We start from the raw sequence: 21,292 nt of genomic DNA, 5'->3' as shown, positions 1-21,292 counted from the left end.
CGATGACCTGCAAAGCGGCTTTATGTATCTTCCACTCTCCACTCTGTCACTGTGTCAGTCACCGCTCTTTCGAGAATGAACCCAGCATAACTATGCAGATTTAATTCCCAAAACATAAGAAAAACGAAAGTATTATACAAATTCTGAATGGATTATGGCATGGAAAGTGCAAAGCGCGCTCCCTTTATTATCACTAAAAGCGTCACAAATCTTAGTTCATAGAGATCTCACAACGTTCCGTTATCTAATCAATAAAGCTTTCTAAACTACACAATGAATCTTTTATTTACATCGCGTCTACACTTAGTCAGGAGATGAACAACGCTGGATTGTTTGCCAGATCTTCAATTGGTTTGCTTTCGTTTGAGGGTATATAGCACCGTCTACCCCAGTAGAACCGGGCATAAGCTTGGCTAACCACTCCACTTGCAGAGGGGCTGTCGCCCAGGCTTGTACTTGTTAACTGTACCATCATCATTCTTTTTATATTTGAATCCGTCCATAGGCTCACCTTGCTCCATCTCGCCTCTAGCTCCCCAACCACTTTCCTGACAAATAATTCATCACTCTGCGCATGCGTGAAATGCGTTAAAAAATTTGACGTAATTAACAACAACAAAATAATTAACGCCGTTAACGCGTTATTTTTGACAGCCCATATATATATATATATATATGTATATATATATATATATATATATATATATATATATATATATATATATATATTATTTTTTTTTTATTTATTTTTTTTATTCCATGGATTTTACCTGATTCCCTTCGCTTATTACCAGTGTTTTTTTGCCGACACAATGCGCACACAGCTGCAGGTGACATAACTGTGACGTCTACTCTAAATTGGTCTATTCTGTTTATTATAAGAACAAAACTGCAGCTATGTTTGACCAGTGTCTTAAAGGACCTCCCAACGACATGATTATAACACTAAATGAAGGAATGTCTTTGTAAGAATTAAGGATGCACCGATCCATATCGGCCGATCACTTGCGTGTTTTGTCAGTAAAGCCGGTTCTGTAATCAGCGGTAAATGCCATCAGGTGCGTGATTTCACGTTGAGCCGTATATACTACACACAGCCGTTGTTTACAGACGAGCTGCGCACATTCACACTGATAATGAACATTGATTTGCGCAGCTCGTCGGTAAACAACGGCTGTGTGTAGTATATACGGCTCAACGTGAAATCACGCACCTGATGGCATTTACCGCTGATTACAGAACCGGCTTTACTGACAAAACGCGCAAGCATTATCGGCCGATTCGGATCGGTGCATCCCTAGTAAGAATGGTATTCCATGCCATCAGTAGAGTTCCAGAGATTTATAGAATCAAGGGTAGGGTGCATTGAAGCCGCTGTGGTGGCACATGTTTTCCCAATACCTTACTAATACCTTTAATTTGTCACTTGTCTTTATATCACAGTGGTTTAAGGCTGCATAGACTACACAACTTTTGCCAGGCTTTTTGTCCCAATTTGCAGTCTGGATGAGTCAGTGCTAGTTGAGCCAGTCTGCAGATTTTGGGCAGTTGGAGTTGACTGATTTCGCAGAAAATTGCATAGTGTGTGATGGACACAGATTCAGATTTTTTATTTCTTCTGACTATTATTTAATCTAGTTGGAGGTTATCAAATATGTGACCCTGGACTACAAAACCAGCCATAAGGGGCAATTCTTTGCAAATGCATCATCTGAATAAATAAACTTTACATTGATGTATGGTTTGTTAGGATAGGACAATATTTGTGCAAGATCTGAGGATGCCAAAAAATCTAAATATTGAGAAAATCGCCTATAAAGTTGTCCAAATGAAGCTCTTACAAATGCATATTACTAAACAAAAATTAAGTTTTGATATATTTATGGTAGGAAATTTACAAAATATCTTCATGGAGCATGATCTTTACTTAATATCCTAATGATTCGTGGCATAAAAGAAAAATCTATCATTTTGACCCATACAGTGTATTGTTGGCTATTGTTACAAATATACCCATGCTACTTAACGACTGGTTTTGTGGTCTGGGGTCACATATGTTTGATATTTTGACCCAATTTTAGAACATATTGTTTTGATTGGTCAAGCATCTCCTAGCATGATTCCATGTGAGATTTCTGTGTTTGTAACTTGAAATGCCCCTATTGTGTGATCTTCGGTCGTTTACTGTTGGATGCCCAGTTTTTCTTTGTAACAATTTATAAAGTTGGCAGGTGTCTGATGCCTGCTGTTTTAAAATCTGTTCAGATTTTAAGTTGTTTTGTGTATGACACCTGTAAGACAGTCTATTTCTATCACAAATGCTGCTTGAGCTGTGCATTCACAGGATGTCCTACTAGGGCTGGGCGATTAATCGAGAAGTAATCGTAATCGACATTCAGAACCTATAATCGATCAAATTTTTCCAGGTCAATTATTTCAATTACTTTCCCTTTAAAAACATTACTGTGTGTGGAGTCAGGTGACCCCGCTCCGTTACGTTGCGTTATTCCTCCGACATGTCGATGGAGAGCTTAAGCAGTATTTATACAGTAAAAAGTATTTACAGGATATACAAGAGTAATTTTATTTAGAAGAGATACTGCTTATTTTCTACTTTTAATATTTATTATTATTTTATAAATTTATTTTGTTTCCAAAAGTGCAAGTTATTTATTTTCACTAATTTAAGAAAAATGTGACTTTTCGTTTTACGCAATGTGTGCTTTAATTTCAGTTGTTCAACACTGATGTTCAATAAATAATCATAGATAGTAGATAGTGTGTGCACCCTTCATTCAAAAATCTCTCACTTGTAATATGTGCGCATATTTACTGTACAAAACTTGTCAGTGAACTATGAGGGCAAAAAAATAAATATTATTTAAATATAATTAAATATAAATTTATTAATGAATAAAATAATCGTTCATTAATCGTAATCGGGTTAACATGTTCAATTAATCGAGATTTTGATTTTAGGCCAAATCGCCCAGCCCTATGTCCTACCCTATTCTTTAAGTGTCTCTAACACTGTGGTGCAGTTGCTATCTGAACTGATATGAATGTGTTGACACATTGTTCCTTTCAGCTGGTTAAGTGGAGCCCTAATGATTTGTGTGTTTTGTTTTTGTTATTTCTCAGGCTTTCCTGTTAAAGAACGTTTTGTTTAACACTGAAGGCTCAAACTGGAAAGACATCTCAGGTTTGTTAAGCATTATTTTAAATGAAATTCCACCTTGTTTCCACTTTTGTAGGCATTTATACAACTAGCATCTCAAACTCATTCAGTTTATGAAAAGTCATTACAGTGTTTTCTTTTCCTTGACTGAAAAAGAGAATATATAATAATATATGGCTTCATAGACATAAACCTATTTTAAAGTCCCCATGAAATCAAAATGGAAGTTTTGGCTTTTAGAATGAATATGTTAGCATTAAGGTTATCTATAAGATAGTGTGTTTCAAAACAATGACAAAATTCGCAATTGCAAGATAATACGCATCACCGCAATACGATGACCATGCACTTTAGCTTCACTTTAAACTTTCTGTCCAGTCAAATGCTCTCTTGATTCTGAAGTGTTCCGCCTCTACACTATAAATTGATGCAGAATTAGTGTTTTCTGTATGGTGAATGGCACATAGTGCACTATATAGTGGATAGAGAACGATTCAAACAGCGTAAATATGCTTTCCATTTAGGCCAAAGTAGTTTGGTTTCACATGAATCAGCACAGCGTGCACATTCTGCTCCAGAGCTGTCATACGCTGTCAAATGTGGCTTTACTGAGCTCAAAGGCTCTGGCCCACATAAGTGACCCTGGACCACAAAACCAGTCATAAGTTACACGGGTATATTTGTAGCGATAGCCAAAAATACATACACGTCAAAATTATAGATTTTTTTAACTTTAATGCCAAAAATCATTAGGATATTAGGTAAAGATCATGTTCCATGAAATATTTTGTAAATTTCACACCGTAAAGGACTTCATATAGACAACTTTAAAGGAGATTTTCTCAATATTTAGATTTTTTTGCACCCTCAGATTCCATATTTTGAAATAGTTATATCTCAGACAAATATTGCCATATCCTAACAAACCACACATCAATGGAAAGATTATTTTTTCAGTTTTTAGATCTTGTTTAAATCTCAATTTCAGAAAATTGACTCTTATGACTGCTTTTGTGATCCAGGTTCACATATCTGTGATTTGCTATGGGTCAGATTTACTAACAGCTTGCACCAGCAACTACTGTCAGGATGTACTAAAGACATGCAGTGAAAAATTTGCGATGAACAGATAATCAAGAAAAAGCTGTTTTTGTGGATGACCTTATTGCATATTCATTTTACTAAGGTTTACGCTAGTCAATTTACTGGTGTTTGCTCAATAACTTACTGCCCAAAAAAAAATTCTTAACCAACTTGCGCCTGTGTTGTTAGTAAATTACATGCACCTTATTATCATCGGCTCTGCTTGTTTGTGCTGCTCTTGGTAGATTGCATTGGTCATTATGGGAATGCGCTGGCTGTGTCTGTTCTTTATTTTGCGCATTGTCAGTAAATCACTCGCCGTATTTTCCCTTCCCATCAACGCTTTTATAGGCCTGTGCTTTCATGCTAATTGCCCTGTTTAGTAAATCTTATCTGACTCTGTCTTTATGTGGTTGAATTATAAGTAGCATTCTAAAATCTTTGTATTACTTGTCACCCATAATACTACAGCCTTTTTGTCCAATCTTTTAGATCACTTTTAATTTCAGCTGAAGTCATGTGACAAAGTTGTTTGACAGATTATGTCCTTTTGTTTCATAGCTGACGTAGTTTAGTTTTCTTCTCCTCCCATCATCCCCTCCTCACTGCTTTGTAATGATCATATTTGACATTCTTAGCTGTTGCTTTCATTAGTATGTAAATTTGGCATCCTCCTTGGAATGCTGCTTGATTGTCATAACAGAAAGAACAATCATGTCCTACCAACTTAAAATTGTTCAACTTCTGGATTAGTTCCATGGGGTTTTACAAGACATTTAAATTGTATGCAAATACAATTAACTCTTAGAAGCCTGATTTGTTTAGAATGGGTAGTTGTGCACTTCATTTGTGCAATTCCTGATATATGTGGCCCTTACCGGTTAAAGAAAGGTAATATACAACTACACTGGGACCAGTGTTGGGAAAGTTCTTTTTCTACGTGAACTAGTTCAAAGTTCAGTTCACACATTTTAAAATGAACTAGTTCAGTTCATAGTTCATAATTCAAATTTTTTGAACTAAGTTCGCAGGTTCCAAAATGAACTAGTTCATAGTTCTTTTACTTTTTCAAGTATGTTGCTGCAAGCTGTTACCCTAAGAATACTGGCATTTTCCAGTTGTTGCCCCTCATTCAGTCCACACTCGTATCCAGCTGCAGCTTTCACCCTACAGTATATTCTCAGAAACATGAGGAAGAACGTGCTGCTTGAATAAGCTCTATTTTGTTGGACTGGTTATTTATTATTTTATTTTTATAATATACACCACCATTCAAAAGTTTGGGGTCAGTAAATTTTTATTGTTTCTTTTTTTTTTTTTAAGAAATTAATACTTTTATTTACTAAGGATGTATTAAGTTAATAATTAAAAGTTTATTAAAAGTTAATAATAAATCATTTAGATTGTTAGAAAATATTTATATATTAAATAAACACTGTACTTTTTAAACTTGTTATTGATAAAAGAATCCTGGAAAAAAAATCACAGGTTGCAAAAAAATATTTGGCAGCACAATCGGTTATCTATCATTGATCATTCTAATAATAAATCAGCATATTAGAATGATTTCTGAAGAATCATGTGACACTTAAGACTGGAGTAACAGCTGATAAACAAAAATCAGCTTTTCATCCCAGGAATAAATTCTATTTTAAAGTATGTTAAAAAAACAACAACAACATTATTTTATTTGTAAAAACATGCAATATTACTTTTTTTCTGTATTTTTAATCAAATAAAAACAGCCTTGATGAGCATAAGAAACTTCTTTAAAGACAAGTCTTAAACATTTGAACGCTAGTGTAACATTTTATTACCTGTTTTGCAAGGGAAGTAATAAAATATTATAATATTAGCAAACATTTACTTTCACCCTACAGTATATTCTCAGAAACATGAGGAAGAACGTGCTGCTTGAATGTTTTTTAATGAGGAATTAAGAAAGAAATTAAAAAATTATTTTCGGTGGACATATGACGTTTCATTCATAAAGTAGTACCCGCTACCTTCATCGGATTTTGCCTCCATTCATTCTTCGCAATTTGATGACGCATGCGCGGTGCGACTCTGTGGTGGCTGCTGTTGCCGTCTTTCTCCCTATATAATAAGGCCCGTTTTAGATTGTGTTGTAGCGGTTGTAGCGTAGATATTGTACAGTCCGTGGTTATAGCCGGGATTTTGCCTGGCTCCATGGAAATCTGGCACTCTCTAGAACAAAATTGAACTACGAGAGAACGACGTTCATAAACGCCAGAATGAGCGCGTTCACGTTCACGTTCATCAGGCAGATATACAGCACGTTCAGTTCACGTTCACCCAAATTATGAACGAGTTCATGAACGATCGTTCAATGAACTCGTTCAGGCACAACACTGACTGGGACACAGTTTATAGAGAGCTTACTTTAATGCAACACGGAAATCAGATGCATGGCTTGACATGCACTGTGTCTTTACAGAGGAAGAGCAGAGGACAGTCCTGTGCTCCACCCTTAGTGAAATCCTGGAGTCTGCCTGCCTCAATAAGACACAGGCTTTTCACTTGGTCACCTTGCCTCGTGCTAAAACCACAGACAGCAGTGATATTACTGACAGCCACCCTGAACCTGAGTCCAGCCAACCTACTGACACACAGAGTAAGAAAATGAAGAATAGTCATTCTGAATGTTGTACAGATACTAAACAGAGCCAAGTGACAGTTTTTTTTTTTTTTTTTTTATAATACCTAACACTGATCCATATTATTTGATATATTTATAATAACTCCCTTTTTACACTGAATGCATTAGACAATAGATAATCCAACATAGCATGCTAGTGTAAACTTGCTGAGATGTGTTTTCTTATTAACTGTGATCTTACAAATATTTTCTCTGGACTGTTGTGTCTTGTTACATTTGTGTTTTTGCATGGTCTGTGTGTAGCTGCTTTGGCTGCTGAGGAGCTTGGCTTTGAGAGGTTTCACAGCATCATACAGTAAGTGCACAGACTCTCTTTCCACACCGTGTCACTTGTGTTTCTCTTTCCTTATGTCTTCACTCGCTTAGCCTTTCATTCTCCTTGTGTTACAAATATGCAAATTCCTGGCAGAAAACTCCAGTAGTGCAGAAGCAACTAATTTCATAGTGAAATAAGGGACACACCTTAAAAACTTCTGGATAAGTTTGTAAGGATCTTTCCCAATTGATAATGGCATTGTGGTTACTCCTTCCTCAGGAAGAGGACTCTCAGGACTGTTGCAGAATTGAAAGAGGTGGTGTTGTCACTGTACGACACTTGGAAGAACAGATTTGGTGTCCTGCTATTCCTGTACTCTGTCATACTTACAAAGGTATAACTTTAAATTTCCTGGCCATTCAATTTTGTTTTTGAAAATTCTTTTTAAATGCAAAAAATATTAAGCTTGCATGGTAATATTTGGGATAATATTTATTTATTAGTTTAATTTTTTTTGTCACATCCACATTTTTTTAATATTAATACAATTTAAAATAATAATTTTATATTAGTTTAAATACTTTTTTTTTTTTTACATTTTAGTGATTTTTTTTTTAGCTGAATTTTTAGCAGCCAAAAGAAGAAAAATCTTACTGACCCCACACTTTTGAATGATAAGTGTACATGTGTGCAAATTTCCCTTTTTAGTATTAGGTTTTCATGCCATGCTCGTCCATGTGTCTTGTGTTTCTATTTATGGTCTGACTTCAACTTGAAGGGAATTGAGAACATAAAGAATGAGATTGAGGACACCACTGAACCTCTGATTGACCCTGTGTACGGCCACGGCAGGTAAAATTCATGATGGGAGTTGAAGTTCTTTGCATTATATTTGATCGTGTGACTTCTAGGCAGCTGTTTTAATTATTGGATTGTGTTGTATAATACTGGTTTGTAGTAGGGATGTAACGGTATCATTAATATCGTGGCATCGCGAAAGCAAAGCTGTGTTAATGTTATCGTGGTTGCATGATGATATGAAAAAATAGGTCTTCAGGGCAAAAAGTGTAGTTTTTAAAATATATTTAATAAATACTTCTTATTCTAACATAAAAGGTCTTTAAAGTTGTGTTTTGGGACATTTTGCTTTGGCACAGTATCTGTCAAATGAACTAAAACCCAATAAAAAAACAATATGGCTTAATCCCTTTATCAAGTTTGTTTAAACTGCACATTTCAAAGCGAAGCGCTCACTTCGTACAGGTGATCAGCTCATGATCTGATGTTTTCTGTGCTCAGAGCAGCTCGGCTCACAGTGGATGCAGTGATTTTATTTATTACATGTGCTGTGAGTTTAGTGCGTGTTTGGGAATGCAACGGCCACCAGTTATGCTTTATTTTCGCAGCACATGGTTACAGCATTTCACTGGATTTGTAGTGAGATTTTTTTTTTTTTTGTAAGCCTGTTTTCACTGAAGCTGGAGACTTTAAATTAAAAGCTCTACTGCCATTTCCGTCAAAATAAAAGCTTAAAAGTGCAGTATGAAGTGCTGACAGCTAGTGGTTTTACTGGGTTAAAAAACATTACTACTGTCCAAATTCAAAAAAATCTTATTCAAGTGTAGACATGAGAAAAGAAGTATTGTAATTTCCCTATTGTAGTGGAAAGCATAAATAATAAACCTAAGAAATATTAATTTTCATTTATTTTACAGAGCACCTGTTTTATAATATACGGTTATTGCTGTCATAGGAATAACAATAATGTAAAATTGTTGTTGTTGTCATTTATTATATTCTAATTTGTTTGGCTTTCTAAAACACCAGATTAAAAGACATTATACCACAAATAAAAAGAAGGTTGAGGCCCTTTTAAAGTTCAAGTCAATTCACTGACTTTTTTCCTGACTTAAGTTTTCTAAGTTAAGAAAATGGGTTAGAGCTCTTAATTTTAAACTCAAAGTGCATTAGATTGAATAATTAAACTTTAAAATATTCAACATTTGTCTTTTTTTATAAATATCGCAATAATATCGTGTAATATGAGATATCTTGATATTATCATATCGTTACATCCCTTTTTTGTAACACTGTTTATTATAAAATTTAAAAATGTATTAGGAATACATGTACATTTGTAGTGAGCACTGTTTTGTTGACTTAATATTTAATAAGTTTTTTTTTTTCTTTTCATACTCTTCAGCCAAAGTCTAATCAACCTGCTGGTGACGGGTCATGCTGTGTCTAACGTGTGGGACGGTGATAGAGAATGTTCTGGAATGAGTATGCTTTATATTTTTACTTGATATTAATGCTTTAACAACTTTTCACAGTAGTCAGAGTCACAGTAGGTCACAGTTGTCCTGCTGTTGCAAACCACTTGGTGGCAGCATTATCTAATATTTTCCTCAAGATGTGCCTCCTGAGAGAATGCTAAGGTCATTAGGTTTCAAATAGTGTTTTATGTTAGACTGCTTATTCTTGTACAGTTGACATAGGAATTTAATTTTTTATATATATATATCTTCGTTTTCTCTAGAGCTTCGCGGCATTCATCAGCAGGCCTCTGTTGGCTTCCTCACACTAATGGAGTCACTGCGCTATTGCAAGGTGGGTGTCTACTCCCAAGCACCCTCACAGAAGCATACAATACTGTAGTTAGATTTATCATTTATGTGGTATAGATGCTGTTCTCACTGTCGACACTAGAGATAAATCTGGAAACCAGATTTGTAAGTGTTGTGTGAAAGATGCGGAGTGTCCAGATGCCAAAGCTCACAGTTTCTTTGTGGTTTTGCCGTTTTCCAGCTGTACATCTCACAGGGAATTTGTGAAATGTAGTTGCAAGATCATGACCTACTGAAATACTGACTGTACTGAACAGACTGGTGTTACAGTCATCACTCTGGCAGGCTATTTTGCTATTTGTTTGGTTCTTAAAGATTTTTTATGATTGGGAACAAACATTCTGTAGTCTTGTTCTCACACACAAAACAATTATGGAAATTCAGCGCAGGACAATGGAAATTCTGCGGTCTTTTTTTATGTGTGTGTGTGTGTGTGTGTGTGTGTGTGTGTGTGTGTGTGTTTTCTGTGTGTCTTGTTCGTGTTCCATTTTTCTCTTTTTGTTTGCTGTTTCTTGATTCTCTCTTATTTCCCTATTTTATTTTTACAAACATCATTATCCAGCATGCCTCACTAAATAGATTGTGCATACTCAATCTAGTAGTCAGTAAATTTATTTTCAAACATTTGCCCAGCATTTTAGAGAAATTACACTCTCCTTAAATTATGCAGTTAGAAGTTAAATGCTTCTTTGCTCCCTATTTGATGTGTTGGCCTTTAAAGGGCGAGCATCCGAGATCTGGCACCTAGTGCACACATCCTGTATGTTTTATGAGCCTGGACAGGAATGGCTCTATTGTTTTAACCTGTGGAGAAAGTAATTAAGAAGCTGCTTTATTTTAAATGGCACTGTGCTAAGCAGAGCTTCAGGATATGTGCAGTGAGCTGTGTTTGGACTAGAGGAATGCAGGCATGTATCGCCACATATTTAGAACCATCCGAGCCCCCATCACAATATTCATGATCATTTTAATCCGCACACCCCTGGAACGCCTTCCCGCCCAAATCTGCTGCTGACACTTACCTGTTGAGTGATGTGAGCTGAGTGTAAGGGCTTTCAGTGTTTGGGTGCACTGCTGGAGATCGAGCTGTAGACGGAGTGTGCAGAGCAGGCTTTGAACTTTGTGTTCTTGAATAATTCTGCAGTCTTGTGTTAAACTGCTGACTCTCATTTTATTTCGTTTTAATTAGGTTTTGATTGGTGGATGTGGTTTTGTGTGTGTAGTATTTGTATATAGATCAAGGTTGGGGAACCTTTTTCTTAACATGAGCCATTCGTGTACACTGCCGTTCAAAAGTTCGGTAAGATTCAGTAAGTCAGTAAGATGCTTCAAAATGCAATTACCTTTATTATGCTGACAGTAGTTTTTTGTTGTTGTTGTTGTTGTTGTTGTTGAGTTAAATGAACTGATTCTGTGCATACTTGTGATGACACATCAGAGAAAAAAAAACATTTAATTTTTAGATTTTTTAAAAACAAGCAAAATTATGTTAATTTCATAGGTATTTTTATATATTTTTAAAACTAGCAAAATTAAATTAATTTAATTTATTTATATTATTTAACATTTTGACAGTTAGTTTGAAGGATTAGTTCACTCCAGAATTAAAGTTTCCTGATAATTTACTCACCCCTATGTCATTTAAGATGTTCATATCTGTCTTTCTTCAGTCAAAAAGAAATTAAGGTTTTTGAGGGAAACATTCCAGGATTTTTCTCCATATAGTGGACTGCAATAAGCAGGGTTCGTACGGTCATGAAAAACCTGGAAAAGTCATGGAATTTTAAAATGGCAATTTCCAGGCCTGGAAAAGTTTTGGAAAATTAAATTAACCCACAAAGTTTTGGAAAAGTCATGGAAATTTGTTTCACCATCTCTGTATATTAGAATATTGCTGATAATTTGGTTTAAATTCCAGTTAACGAGCGCACGATCGGTCACGCGAGGTAACGGCGACTCGCAGTTTTGTATCAAATGTAAGGCCATAAAAAGTTATAAATATTTAAAATAGTAAAAGAAAAGTCTTGATTATAATTTTAAGAGGTCTTACAGTTGGGGACGGAAAGACGATCGCGATAGGGTTGGATAAATCTTCAAAAAGGCAATGATGTCATTGAATAAATATGTGCACTGCACATTTCAAAGTCAAAACGCTGCACGGATATCTTTATCTGAAGGGAACAGACTGTCCTCAGAAACGTGTTGCATGTTCATTTCTTGTCTGACAAAACAGCGTTAATGCTGATTTGTGTACAGCCGTTACTAGGGGAACTAATATTTCAGCGCTCCTAAAGCGCCCCCTAGTGACAGAATTAATTTATTTCCAATAATTTTTTTCCCAGCTTTTTATGGTCAAATTATTGATATTATCGATCCATGTTTTTATGCAGCAGACACATAGAGGTGTAAATGTGAAAAAAGTTAATGTGCCTTTTAAAAATCTTAACAATTAAGTAATATATATATATATACATTTTTGATTAAAAATTAAACTCCTATCTGATTATCTGATTTTATATATATATAAAATAGGTATAGGTATTTTCTATTTGGGCTAGTTAAATTAATTTTCGGGCTCCCAAAATCTGATGAGTACCTACCCAAAAGGCTACCAGAGATTTTGACTTTTTGCGAGCCCTGAGCCGTCAATCACTCCCTGTCACTGACACTGCGCTCCGCTTAACTTGGAACTGGATGTTTTCTCTCTCTCTCTCTCTCTCTCTCTCTCTCAAAATTCAAATTCAAAATTGCTTTATTGGCATGACTGTAAAATTACAATATTGCCAAAGCTTTAAGTATATGTCGAGGAACATAATAATAACACTGTAATGTGTTCATAACTTAACAACTTAATAACTGTCTCTCTCTCTCTCACAACCAAACCCTGTTCCGGCGTTGCACAACCTGCATGGCTATTATTATTATTGTTGTGGACAATTAAAAGGTCTCCATAATCTGCTTTTGTAGAAATATAGTATATTTCGTGCTACAGCGCACATTCTGTCAGATACAATTCTGGTCCCTCCGTGTCGACATACTGTACAAAACACAAAGCACACGTACGTTTGCAAGATGTCTGTTAAAGATCTCTTGATCTGGAAAGCATCTGCTGTGTACAAATGTCTGGCAGACGTCTGCAAGATGTCAGTTTTACACACATTCTGAATCACAAACATCTAATAGAGGTCTATTTGACATCTGAAAGGAAACGTGTTACCAAGTAACTAAGTTAATTTCGAGCCCTGATACATATACATTTCATGAAACATTAAGTCATGAATATTTACTGAAAAGTCATGGAAAAGTCATGGAATTTTACTGGTAAAAATGTGTATGAACCCTGAATAAGGATAAATGGGTTGATGGTCCAAACTGCAGTTTCAGTGCAGCTTGAAAGGGCTCTATGTGATCCTAGCTGAGCAATAAGGGTATTATCTAACGAAACGGTCGGTCAAAAGTAAATTTTATTTTTTTCACAACTTCACACATTTCTTAATCATGTTGGAAAGGTCATGTGTGACGTAGGTAGAGTTACTTACCCAGTGTTTAAAAAGTGAACATGCAAAGAAAGTCAAACGTCTTGTACAAAAAAGGTAAAACAACTATGTTGGACAATTTCGAAACTCAAGCAGAAAAAGAAATGGGGTTTTCGCCCTACTCTACCTTTTTTGAACCGAAATACACGGATGAAGAACTAACCACACGTTAACTTTTCCAACATGATTAAGTAATGTGTGAAGTTGTTGTTGTTGTGTGTTGTTTTTTTTTTTTGGAGAAAATTAGTAGATAAGACCCTTATTCCTGGACCTTTGGGATTGTGTAGAGTCCTTTGAAGCTGCATTAAAACTGTAATTTGGACCTTCAACCTGTTGATCCCCATTGAAGCCCATTATATGGAGGGAAATCCTAGAATGTTTTACTCAGAAACCTTAAAGGAGAACTTCATTTCCAAAACAAAAATGTACAGATAATTTACTCACCCCTTGTCATCCAAGATGTTAATGTCTTTCTTTATTCAGTTGTAGGAATTTTTTTTTTTTTTTTGATGCAAAAATTTCATTTCATTTTTTTTTTTACATATAATTGACTTCAATGGTGCCCACAAGTTTGAACTTCCAAAATGCAGTTTAAATGCAACTTCAAAGGGCTCTAAATGATCCATTTTCTAAAGAAATTGTTGATTTACCTGTATATACTTTTTAAATTCACATGCTCGTCTTGTCTAGCTCTGCGTGAACTGTGTATTCTGGTTCATGACATTTAGGGTATTTTGAAAATCAAATTTTCTCTTCCAACTTTAAAATCGTCCTACATCGCTGTTTTACTACTTTTTGTAAAAGGTGTTTGACCCTCCTTGTGCGTTCACTTTGTAAACACTGGATCAGTACTTCTGCAGTGATGTAAGACTATTTTAAAGTTGGAGGAGAAAATGAGATGGGAGTTTTTCGGTCTACCCTAACTGTCATGAACCAGAATGCGCAGAGCTAGACAAGACGAGCCTTTGAGGTTAAAAAGTACATAAATTGTCTTTTTATGACTGAAGAAAAAAAGACATGAACATCTTTGATGACAAGGGGGAACTTCTCCTTTAATTTATTTTTGACTGAAGAAAGAAAGACGCACATCTTGAATGAATCCTTTAAATTACTTATTTTTTAGTTATTATTAAAAAATCAAGGCTATTTTTATACTTGTTTGAAGCTTCATTTTAAAAAAGGCTTTGCAATGGTCTCTGAGGCCATATATAGCCACGAGTTGAACGTGATGCGGAACTTGTTTCAGTGTTCGTATAATGCAATCAACCGTTCATAATCAGTTATAGTGACGTTCCATTGTTTGTGTGTAAAATGGCTTCAAAACATTTTCATAAGCTTCTTGATTGAATAGTTGGCAGTTCCTGTACGTATTACCAATCATCTTATCACAGTGAATCAACCTGTTCGTGATGCTTCTGGAATGAGGCTGGCCAGGCCGTCATGGCATCGGTATGGAGATTGGCGCTCAACCGCTGTTTCTTTTTTCTGCTTTTAAAGGTTGGCGCATTTCTCAAATCTCCAAAGTTCCCTATTTGGATCCTTGGCAGCGAGACTCATCTCTCAGTATTCTTCACTAAGGTGAGTTAAGAAAATAAGCTCCTTTCTTCCTTCCCTCTCTCTTTCTTATCTGAAACAGTCTGGCAGTTTGCTTTTCTTTTATTTCATTATTGAGTGAAGACTCAAAAACACAAGAATGTGCTAGCTAATAGATTTAGTGCTTTAAATGTCTTCTGGAAGAGAAAACAAGAAAGGGAGAGGGAGTATGGGATGGATGATGAGAGGCAGAAAGAGGTTTTTGGACTTATAAGGCATCCAGTGTGGTGTGTCCTGGCTTCGGCCCACGCGGCATGCGGTCAGATTTGGCACTCCAACATGCTCACAGAGAGAGATCACTAATGTGAGGTGTATCTCGGGTCTGAGTGGAAATGTCAGTTTGTGTAACTGTAGTACTTGGAGTTAAAGCACGTCCTTATGATAGATGTGAGAACTGTATATGCTGATTGCAGTGTTGCTGCTAGGGCTGGGCCATAAACAATATAATTAAACGATATAACATTAAATGTTTTTAAAGTTTTATTGATGATAAGTTCTGGACATTTTTAAACTGTATGGATTAATCTGACAGCCTGTCACACAGCAGAAATAAACCTGACAACAGCTTGTCTGTGCATGTTGCTTATAAGTCTGCATGTTTTGCATGGGGGCAGCCGTGGCCTAATGGGGGCAGCCGTGGCCTAATGGGGGGCAGCCGTGGCCTAATGGTTAGAGATTCGGACTTGTGACCCAAAGGTTGCAGGTTCGAGTCTCAGGTCCGGCAGGGATTGTAGGTGGGGGGAGTGAATGTACAGCACTCTCTCCACCCTCAATACCACGACTGAGGTGAGTCCCTTGAGCAAGGCACCGTTCCCCCAACTGCTCCCCGGGCGCCGCAGCAATGGCTGCCCACTGCTCCGGGTGTGTGTTCACGGTGTGTGTGTGTTCACTACTGTGTGTGTGCACTTGGATGGGTTAAATGCAGAGCACAAATTCCTTGTATGGGTCACCATACTTGGCCTCACTCACCCCCTTTCCTTCCTTTTGTTTATTTCAGTGTAAAGAAGTGGCGCACACACAGAAATGACAGAATTTGAGGGGGAAATAAAATGGATTTTATGGGGCCCTAAATTAAAAGGTAGTATACTGTGTAGAGTTTAATCGATACAGTATGATATAAGAAAAATATTGTAATAATATTTTTGGTCATATCGCCCAGCCCTAGTTGCTAGACTGTTATGGGTACTTCCGGATTAGTGCACTTCCAGAACAAAAATTTACAGATAATGTACTCACCCCCTTTTCATTCAAGATGTTCATGTCTTTCTTTCTTCAGTCATAAAGAAATTATTTTATTATTTTTTTGAGGAAAACATTCAGGATTTTTCTCCATACAATAGATATGTATGGTGCCCCCAAGTTTGAACTTCCAGAATGCAGTTTAAATGCCACTTCATTTGAGGTTAAAAAGTATATAAATTGTCAATTTGTTTTGAAAATAACCAATCGTTTCGCTAGATAACACAATTCTTCCTTGGCTGGGATCATTTAGAGCTCTTTAAAGCTGCATTTAAACTGCGGAAGTTCAAACTTTGGGGCACCATACATATCCATTATATGGAAAGAAATCCTTAATTTTTTTTTTTTTTTTTTTTTTTTCTCCTCCAAAACAGTTCTTTACGACTGAAGAAAGAAAGATATGAACATCTTGGATGACAAGGGGGTGAATACATTATCTAAATTTTGTTTTGGAAGTGAGCTAATTTGGATTTGGTAAGTCTCTGTGGTATTTTGGACCCTAGATATGCCCTGTGTCCATCTTTCAGTGTATTTTTTTTTTTTTTTTTTTTTTTTTTTTTTTTTTAGCCATTTTATTGTTGCCCAGTTGAAAACCCTCGTCCCATTGCTTGGAAAAGTAATAGCCCACCTCAAGCTGCACTATTTGAGGTATCATTCATGTCCACAGCACAAATAGTATGGGAAATGTTATGCCCTGAGGTTTAATACGTCTGGATAGGGGTACGTTCCACCTTCAGACTGTAAGTATAAGCAATAGAAATGGTGACAGTTGTGTGTTTTTTTTTTTTTTTTAAATCATATTGCTGTTGTTGCCAATTTAATTGGCGATGTCTGACATCTCCCTTAACAATGGTAAAGTCACTGTAATGCATGACTTCTTATGCCTTAAAGCTTTATTCAATTACATGCGAGCAAGACTATTTAAAACCCACTGGATTACAGTGTTTACTGAGTTTTGTGTGAGTACCCATGTGTTTTATCCCTTTACTCAACAGAGGAAATGCTTGTTTCTCATAAAGGTTTCCACCTGGAGGCAAATGAGATTGACGGCAAGCATTAATCATGGTCTTGCACTTAAGGCCGTTTACTGTCAGTACATTATCCTCCTCCGGCGTTTGTGCGTGTGCTGAGAGAGGAGGGTGCACACTAGAGATTCTTTTTGTCCATGATTTGTTTCCTTCCTGTTCAGGAAATTTCTGACAATTTCTGACTCTTATCATTATTATTAATTATATTTTTAACTTTAATTTAAAGCAGATCCAGCATACCCAAAAGATTTGAAGTGCAGTGCATGTTTCCTTTAAATGTCACAAAATACTTTAGCTAAAGTTGCACAGTTACAAAACAACCAGTGCCATAGTACCAATGTTACTATGCTGTACTGTAGGTTGCACTAATATTGCTCTGTTTATACTTAGAATGTAGTCATGTATTATTTAGAGTCATGTATTATTAAGAAACAGACAGGTCTCTGAACAGAGATTTACTGTTAAAGCGTAATGGGTTTGGAGGTGCTTTAATGTGTTTGACTGAGTCTTTCATGATTGATTGTCTCTCATCCTGATTAGAGCAGCAGGATCAAAATCCTCAGGACTAACAAGGGCTCATCTCATACTTCTGCCAATGAATCACCCTTTATTGTTCCTGTGTGTAGGCTGCTAGTATTGTGTGTTGTAGTCTGTTAGTATAGTAACCATATAGTCTGTGTAGAGATTTTTTACATAAGAGCTTTGAAAGTAAAATTTATAAGTGTCCATCTCATCTAAATCATTACACACTAATAGTTTCCCCATCCTTTGCTTCTGCTTTTCCAGATACCTTAGTTACTTCCTATGTTTCTTAGACTAAATCTAAGCTTGACTGCAGTATAATCTGTTAGTCCAAGTCACAGTGATATGACGGTAGTTCAGCTGGTTTCATAATAGTGTTTCTATCAAGTAGCATCTTCTGTCTGCTTTAGCAATTTGGTTGATTCAATTCACAGGCTCAGTGACTCATGTACAACGTCGTGCAAACGTTTGGGATCAGTACGATTTTTAATGTTTTTTAAAGAAGTGTCTTATGCTCATCAAAGTTCCATTTGTTTGATCCAAAAAAGGAAAAAAGTGATATATTATGAAATATTATTGCAACTTAAAGTTGATGTGATGCAAAGCTGAATTTTCATCAGCCATTACTCCAGTGTTTATGTCAAATGATCCTTCAGAAATCATTCTAATATGCTGATTTCATTTATCAATGTTGGAATTAATTTGCTTAATTTTTTTTAGCACCTTTGATACTTTTTTTCAGGGTTCTTTGAGTAAAACATTTTAAAAAAGCATTTATTTAAAATAAAATCTTTACTATCACTTTTTTATCAATTTAACACATCCTTATTTAATAAAAGTATTACTGACCCCAAACTTTGAACAGTAGTTTAGTTTTTTACAAAAACTTTCTATTTTAAATAAATTCTTCTCTTTTTTACGATTTATTCATCAAAGAATCCTGGGGGGGAAGTATCACAGGTTCCAAAAAAAATATTAAGCAGCACAACTGTTTTCAACATTGATAATAAATCAGCATATTAAAATAATTTCTGAAGGATCATGTGACACTGAAGAGTGAAAACTGGAGTAATGATGCTGAAAATTCAGCTTTGCATCAGAGGAATAAATTCTATTTCAAATTATTATAATTTTAAGAAAATGCTGTTTTGGTTATCACTATTTATTTCACAGCTCTCTGGAATACTTCAATCTAATTGGTCATTTGTGGCATTCTGTGGTCAAATGTTTTTATATGATGACTGTTACAGTGGATAACTGTAACCGTTGTTCCGGGCATTTCCTACATGCTACTTTAATGTTTCTCATCTATCATCGCTTTCTTCTCACATAATACAATGATTACAGTTGAAATATTTCACGTCTATTTATTTATTCAGGAAATACTTCAATAGAAGAGAAAGCTATGCTTTTAATTTGTGAGCCTCTTGAGGTTGTCAAGCATCAGTTTCAAAGACATTTCTCCCAACACTGTGCAGATACGCGGTTTCTCACTAGCTTTTCCATATAGGTCTTTATTCAATAATATTGAGGATGAAGCGTCTTGGTGGAGAGCTGAACCGCTTATATTTCAACCTCCAGTAGATTTTACACATTCTCACACTCAGAGCTGCTTCATTCCCAAGAGCTTTAGAAGATCTTACTGATTTAAGGGCCTGTTACTCTTCTGTCTTATACAAACAGCAGCCCTGTTCAGTACATATACATACATACACACACATACACACAATCAGTTTAACCCTTATGCTCTCACAGGGCTCCCACTTCTCTCTCTTGGCCTTCTCTCTGGGGCTGGTTAACGGAGTATTGCCTCAGGTGAGCAATGCCACGATTTCCGGAATGAAAGCCGATCTTTTCCCCCCTAGAGCTCTCTCTGCGTCCATCTGGTTTAGTTTTCCCGATGGAGTCACCAGTAGAGTCAGCCACTCTGCCAGGCCCTCAAAGAGGGAAAAAGCTCTCAGGCGACAACTCGAAGAACAGCTGTTAACAGGATGCACATTTAAGCCTTTGGACTAATTAGGTTGATTATAGGTAGATATTCCCTAGTTAGCAAGCTTCATGATAAAATTCAGTTTATTTGACTTTTCGATTGTCCTGAATCATCATTAGAGGCCAGTAGTTCAAAAAGCGTGTTCTGGATCAGAATAATCTGGATTTGGAAATCCCGTGTTAGTCTATCTTGCTTTTCTGCTAGTTTTTAAAAGCAAAATTGGGTTGGATCACAATAATACCAGATACACACTTTTTAAGATTTCTGGATTACTAGTGCTCTACGGAACCCCCTAAAGGACATGTGTCAATTTGTTTGGCTTCTCAGAAAAGTTTTGCTGGCATTTACACAAAATAACTACTTCTCATTGGTTAATCTCTGCGATTGTGCCAATGTAGTTTTACAAACAGTTAAAAAAACACTTTAAATTGAATATAATATTTTTGTCTGATATTGACGGCTATTTTGGAATATTATTAGATTTGATCGAATCTGGTAGCCAAAATCCGATCAGCATATCTGTGCTGTCCAACTTTATAACTTTTGGCTGATTATCTAGGAAAGGCGGATAAAATTAAATATTCAAGTTTCATAGTATTATAATAGTAATGGTAAATATAGCTGCAAGCAGCGTTTACCAGAATTCTTTAAGATATTTAAGCACATATGAAGAAAGATATTACATATTATTTAGCAAGCCTGTAACCACCTAAATCAGTTATTGAATAAGGCCAATCCTGGTAATTTACCATAGAAATGTTTATTAACGTTTATGATTGTTATAGGGCCAGCTGTGGTCTGATCGCCCTAACTTTGCATGCTTGTTGATAATCACCTGTCACATGTGCTCACCAGGTTTCATGAAGTTTTGAGTTTTCGTTTAGACTTTTTATGGGCTTTTGGGCCTTTTTGGACGGGTCCCCTTTATAGCTTCCCAAAGGGTCAATTTCTACATTTTTGATAATTATTGCCCTAGAGAGTTTAGAGAATTGCACAGCAGTGTGTGTTTTTTTTTTTTTTTTTTTTTTCCCAGATTGAGCGAAAAACCTAAGATTAGTTCACAAAAGTAGTTTTTTTACATATTCTCAAGTATTTAACAAACACTTTGATTGACAGCAGTGGTACTAGGGGTGAAGAGGTTTGGAATGAGGAGTGCTATTGTATGATACAAATTTCATTCATATGTGTGTAAAAACCACACAACAACATTTGCGCCCTTAAAAGAAAATGCGATATCACCCCCAGTAGCTAATTTCTTTAAAATTTCTAAATTAAACAGGCCCACTGAGTTTCGTTCAGATCAACCTTTGTTAAGCTTGTCTAATAAGTGCTCAAAGTTTATCGGCCTAGAGCAGCCATGTTTTTTGAGATGCACAAATGTCCTCATAGTCACTTATCACACTTTAGATCAAGACTGTGCGTACCAATTTTCATTTAAATAGGACAAACGAATGCATGGTTATGGCCATTTTTATGTTTTTTCTCCTTTTATAGGGCCACCATGTGGCCAAGCTCTGGGACTTTTTCACATGACCTCAGATTCAGCTTTTACATTTGGTG

At 36.0% G+C, this 21,292-nt stretch overlaps 1 protein-coding gene across 2 annotated transcripts in view; it reads left to right on the top strand.

The window, feature by feature from the left end:
* The window catches only part of mindy3 (MINDY lysine 48 deubiquitinase 3), a 64,250-nt gene that overhangs the window by 5,331 nt on the left and 37,627 nt on the right, over window positions 1–21,292 (top strand). Inside the window, exons 4-11 of one of the 2 annotated variants that reach the window (XM_073847209.1) lie at window positions 3,142–3,202; window positions 6,720–6,896; window positions 7,185–7,236; window positions 7,477–7,591; window positions 7,976–8,049; window positions 9,401–9,480; window positions 9,737–9,807; window positions 14,858–14,938. In XM_073847209.1, coding sequence (XP_073703310.1) covers window positions 3,142–3,202; window positions 6,720–6,896; window positions 7,185–7,236; window positions 7,477–7,591; window positions 7,976–8,049; window positions 9,401–9,480; window positions 9,737–9,807; window positions 14,858–14,938 — 711 coding nt within the window. The remainder of the gene's footprint in view (window positions 1–3,141; window positions 3,203–6,719; window positions 6,897–7,184; window positions 7,237–7,476; window positions 7,592–7,975; window positions 8,050–9,400; window positions 9,481–9,736; window positions 9,808–14,857; window positions 14,939–21,292) is intronic. The other variant, XM_073847210.1, reaches the window with a different exon arrangement.

Source organism: Garra rufa, chromosome 9, assembly GCF_049309525.1.
Source record: "Garra rufa chromosome 9, GarRuf1.0, whole genome shotgun sequence".
Classification (NCBI taxonomy): domain Eukaryota; kingdom Metazoa; phylum Chordata; class Actinopteri; order Cypriniformes; family Cyprinidae; genus Garra; species Garra rufa.
The sequence above is the reverse complement of the archived record's forward strand: the minus strand, read 5'-3'. Positions and strand labels throughout refer to the sequence as shown.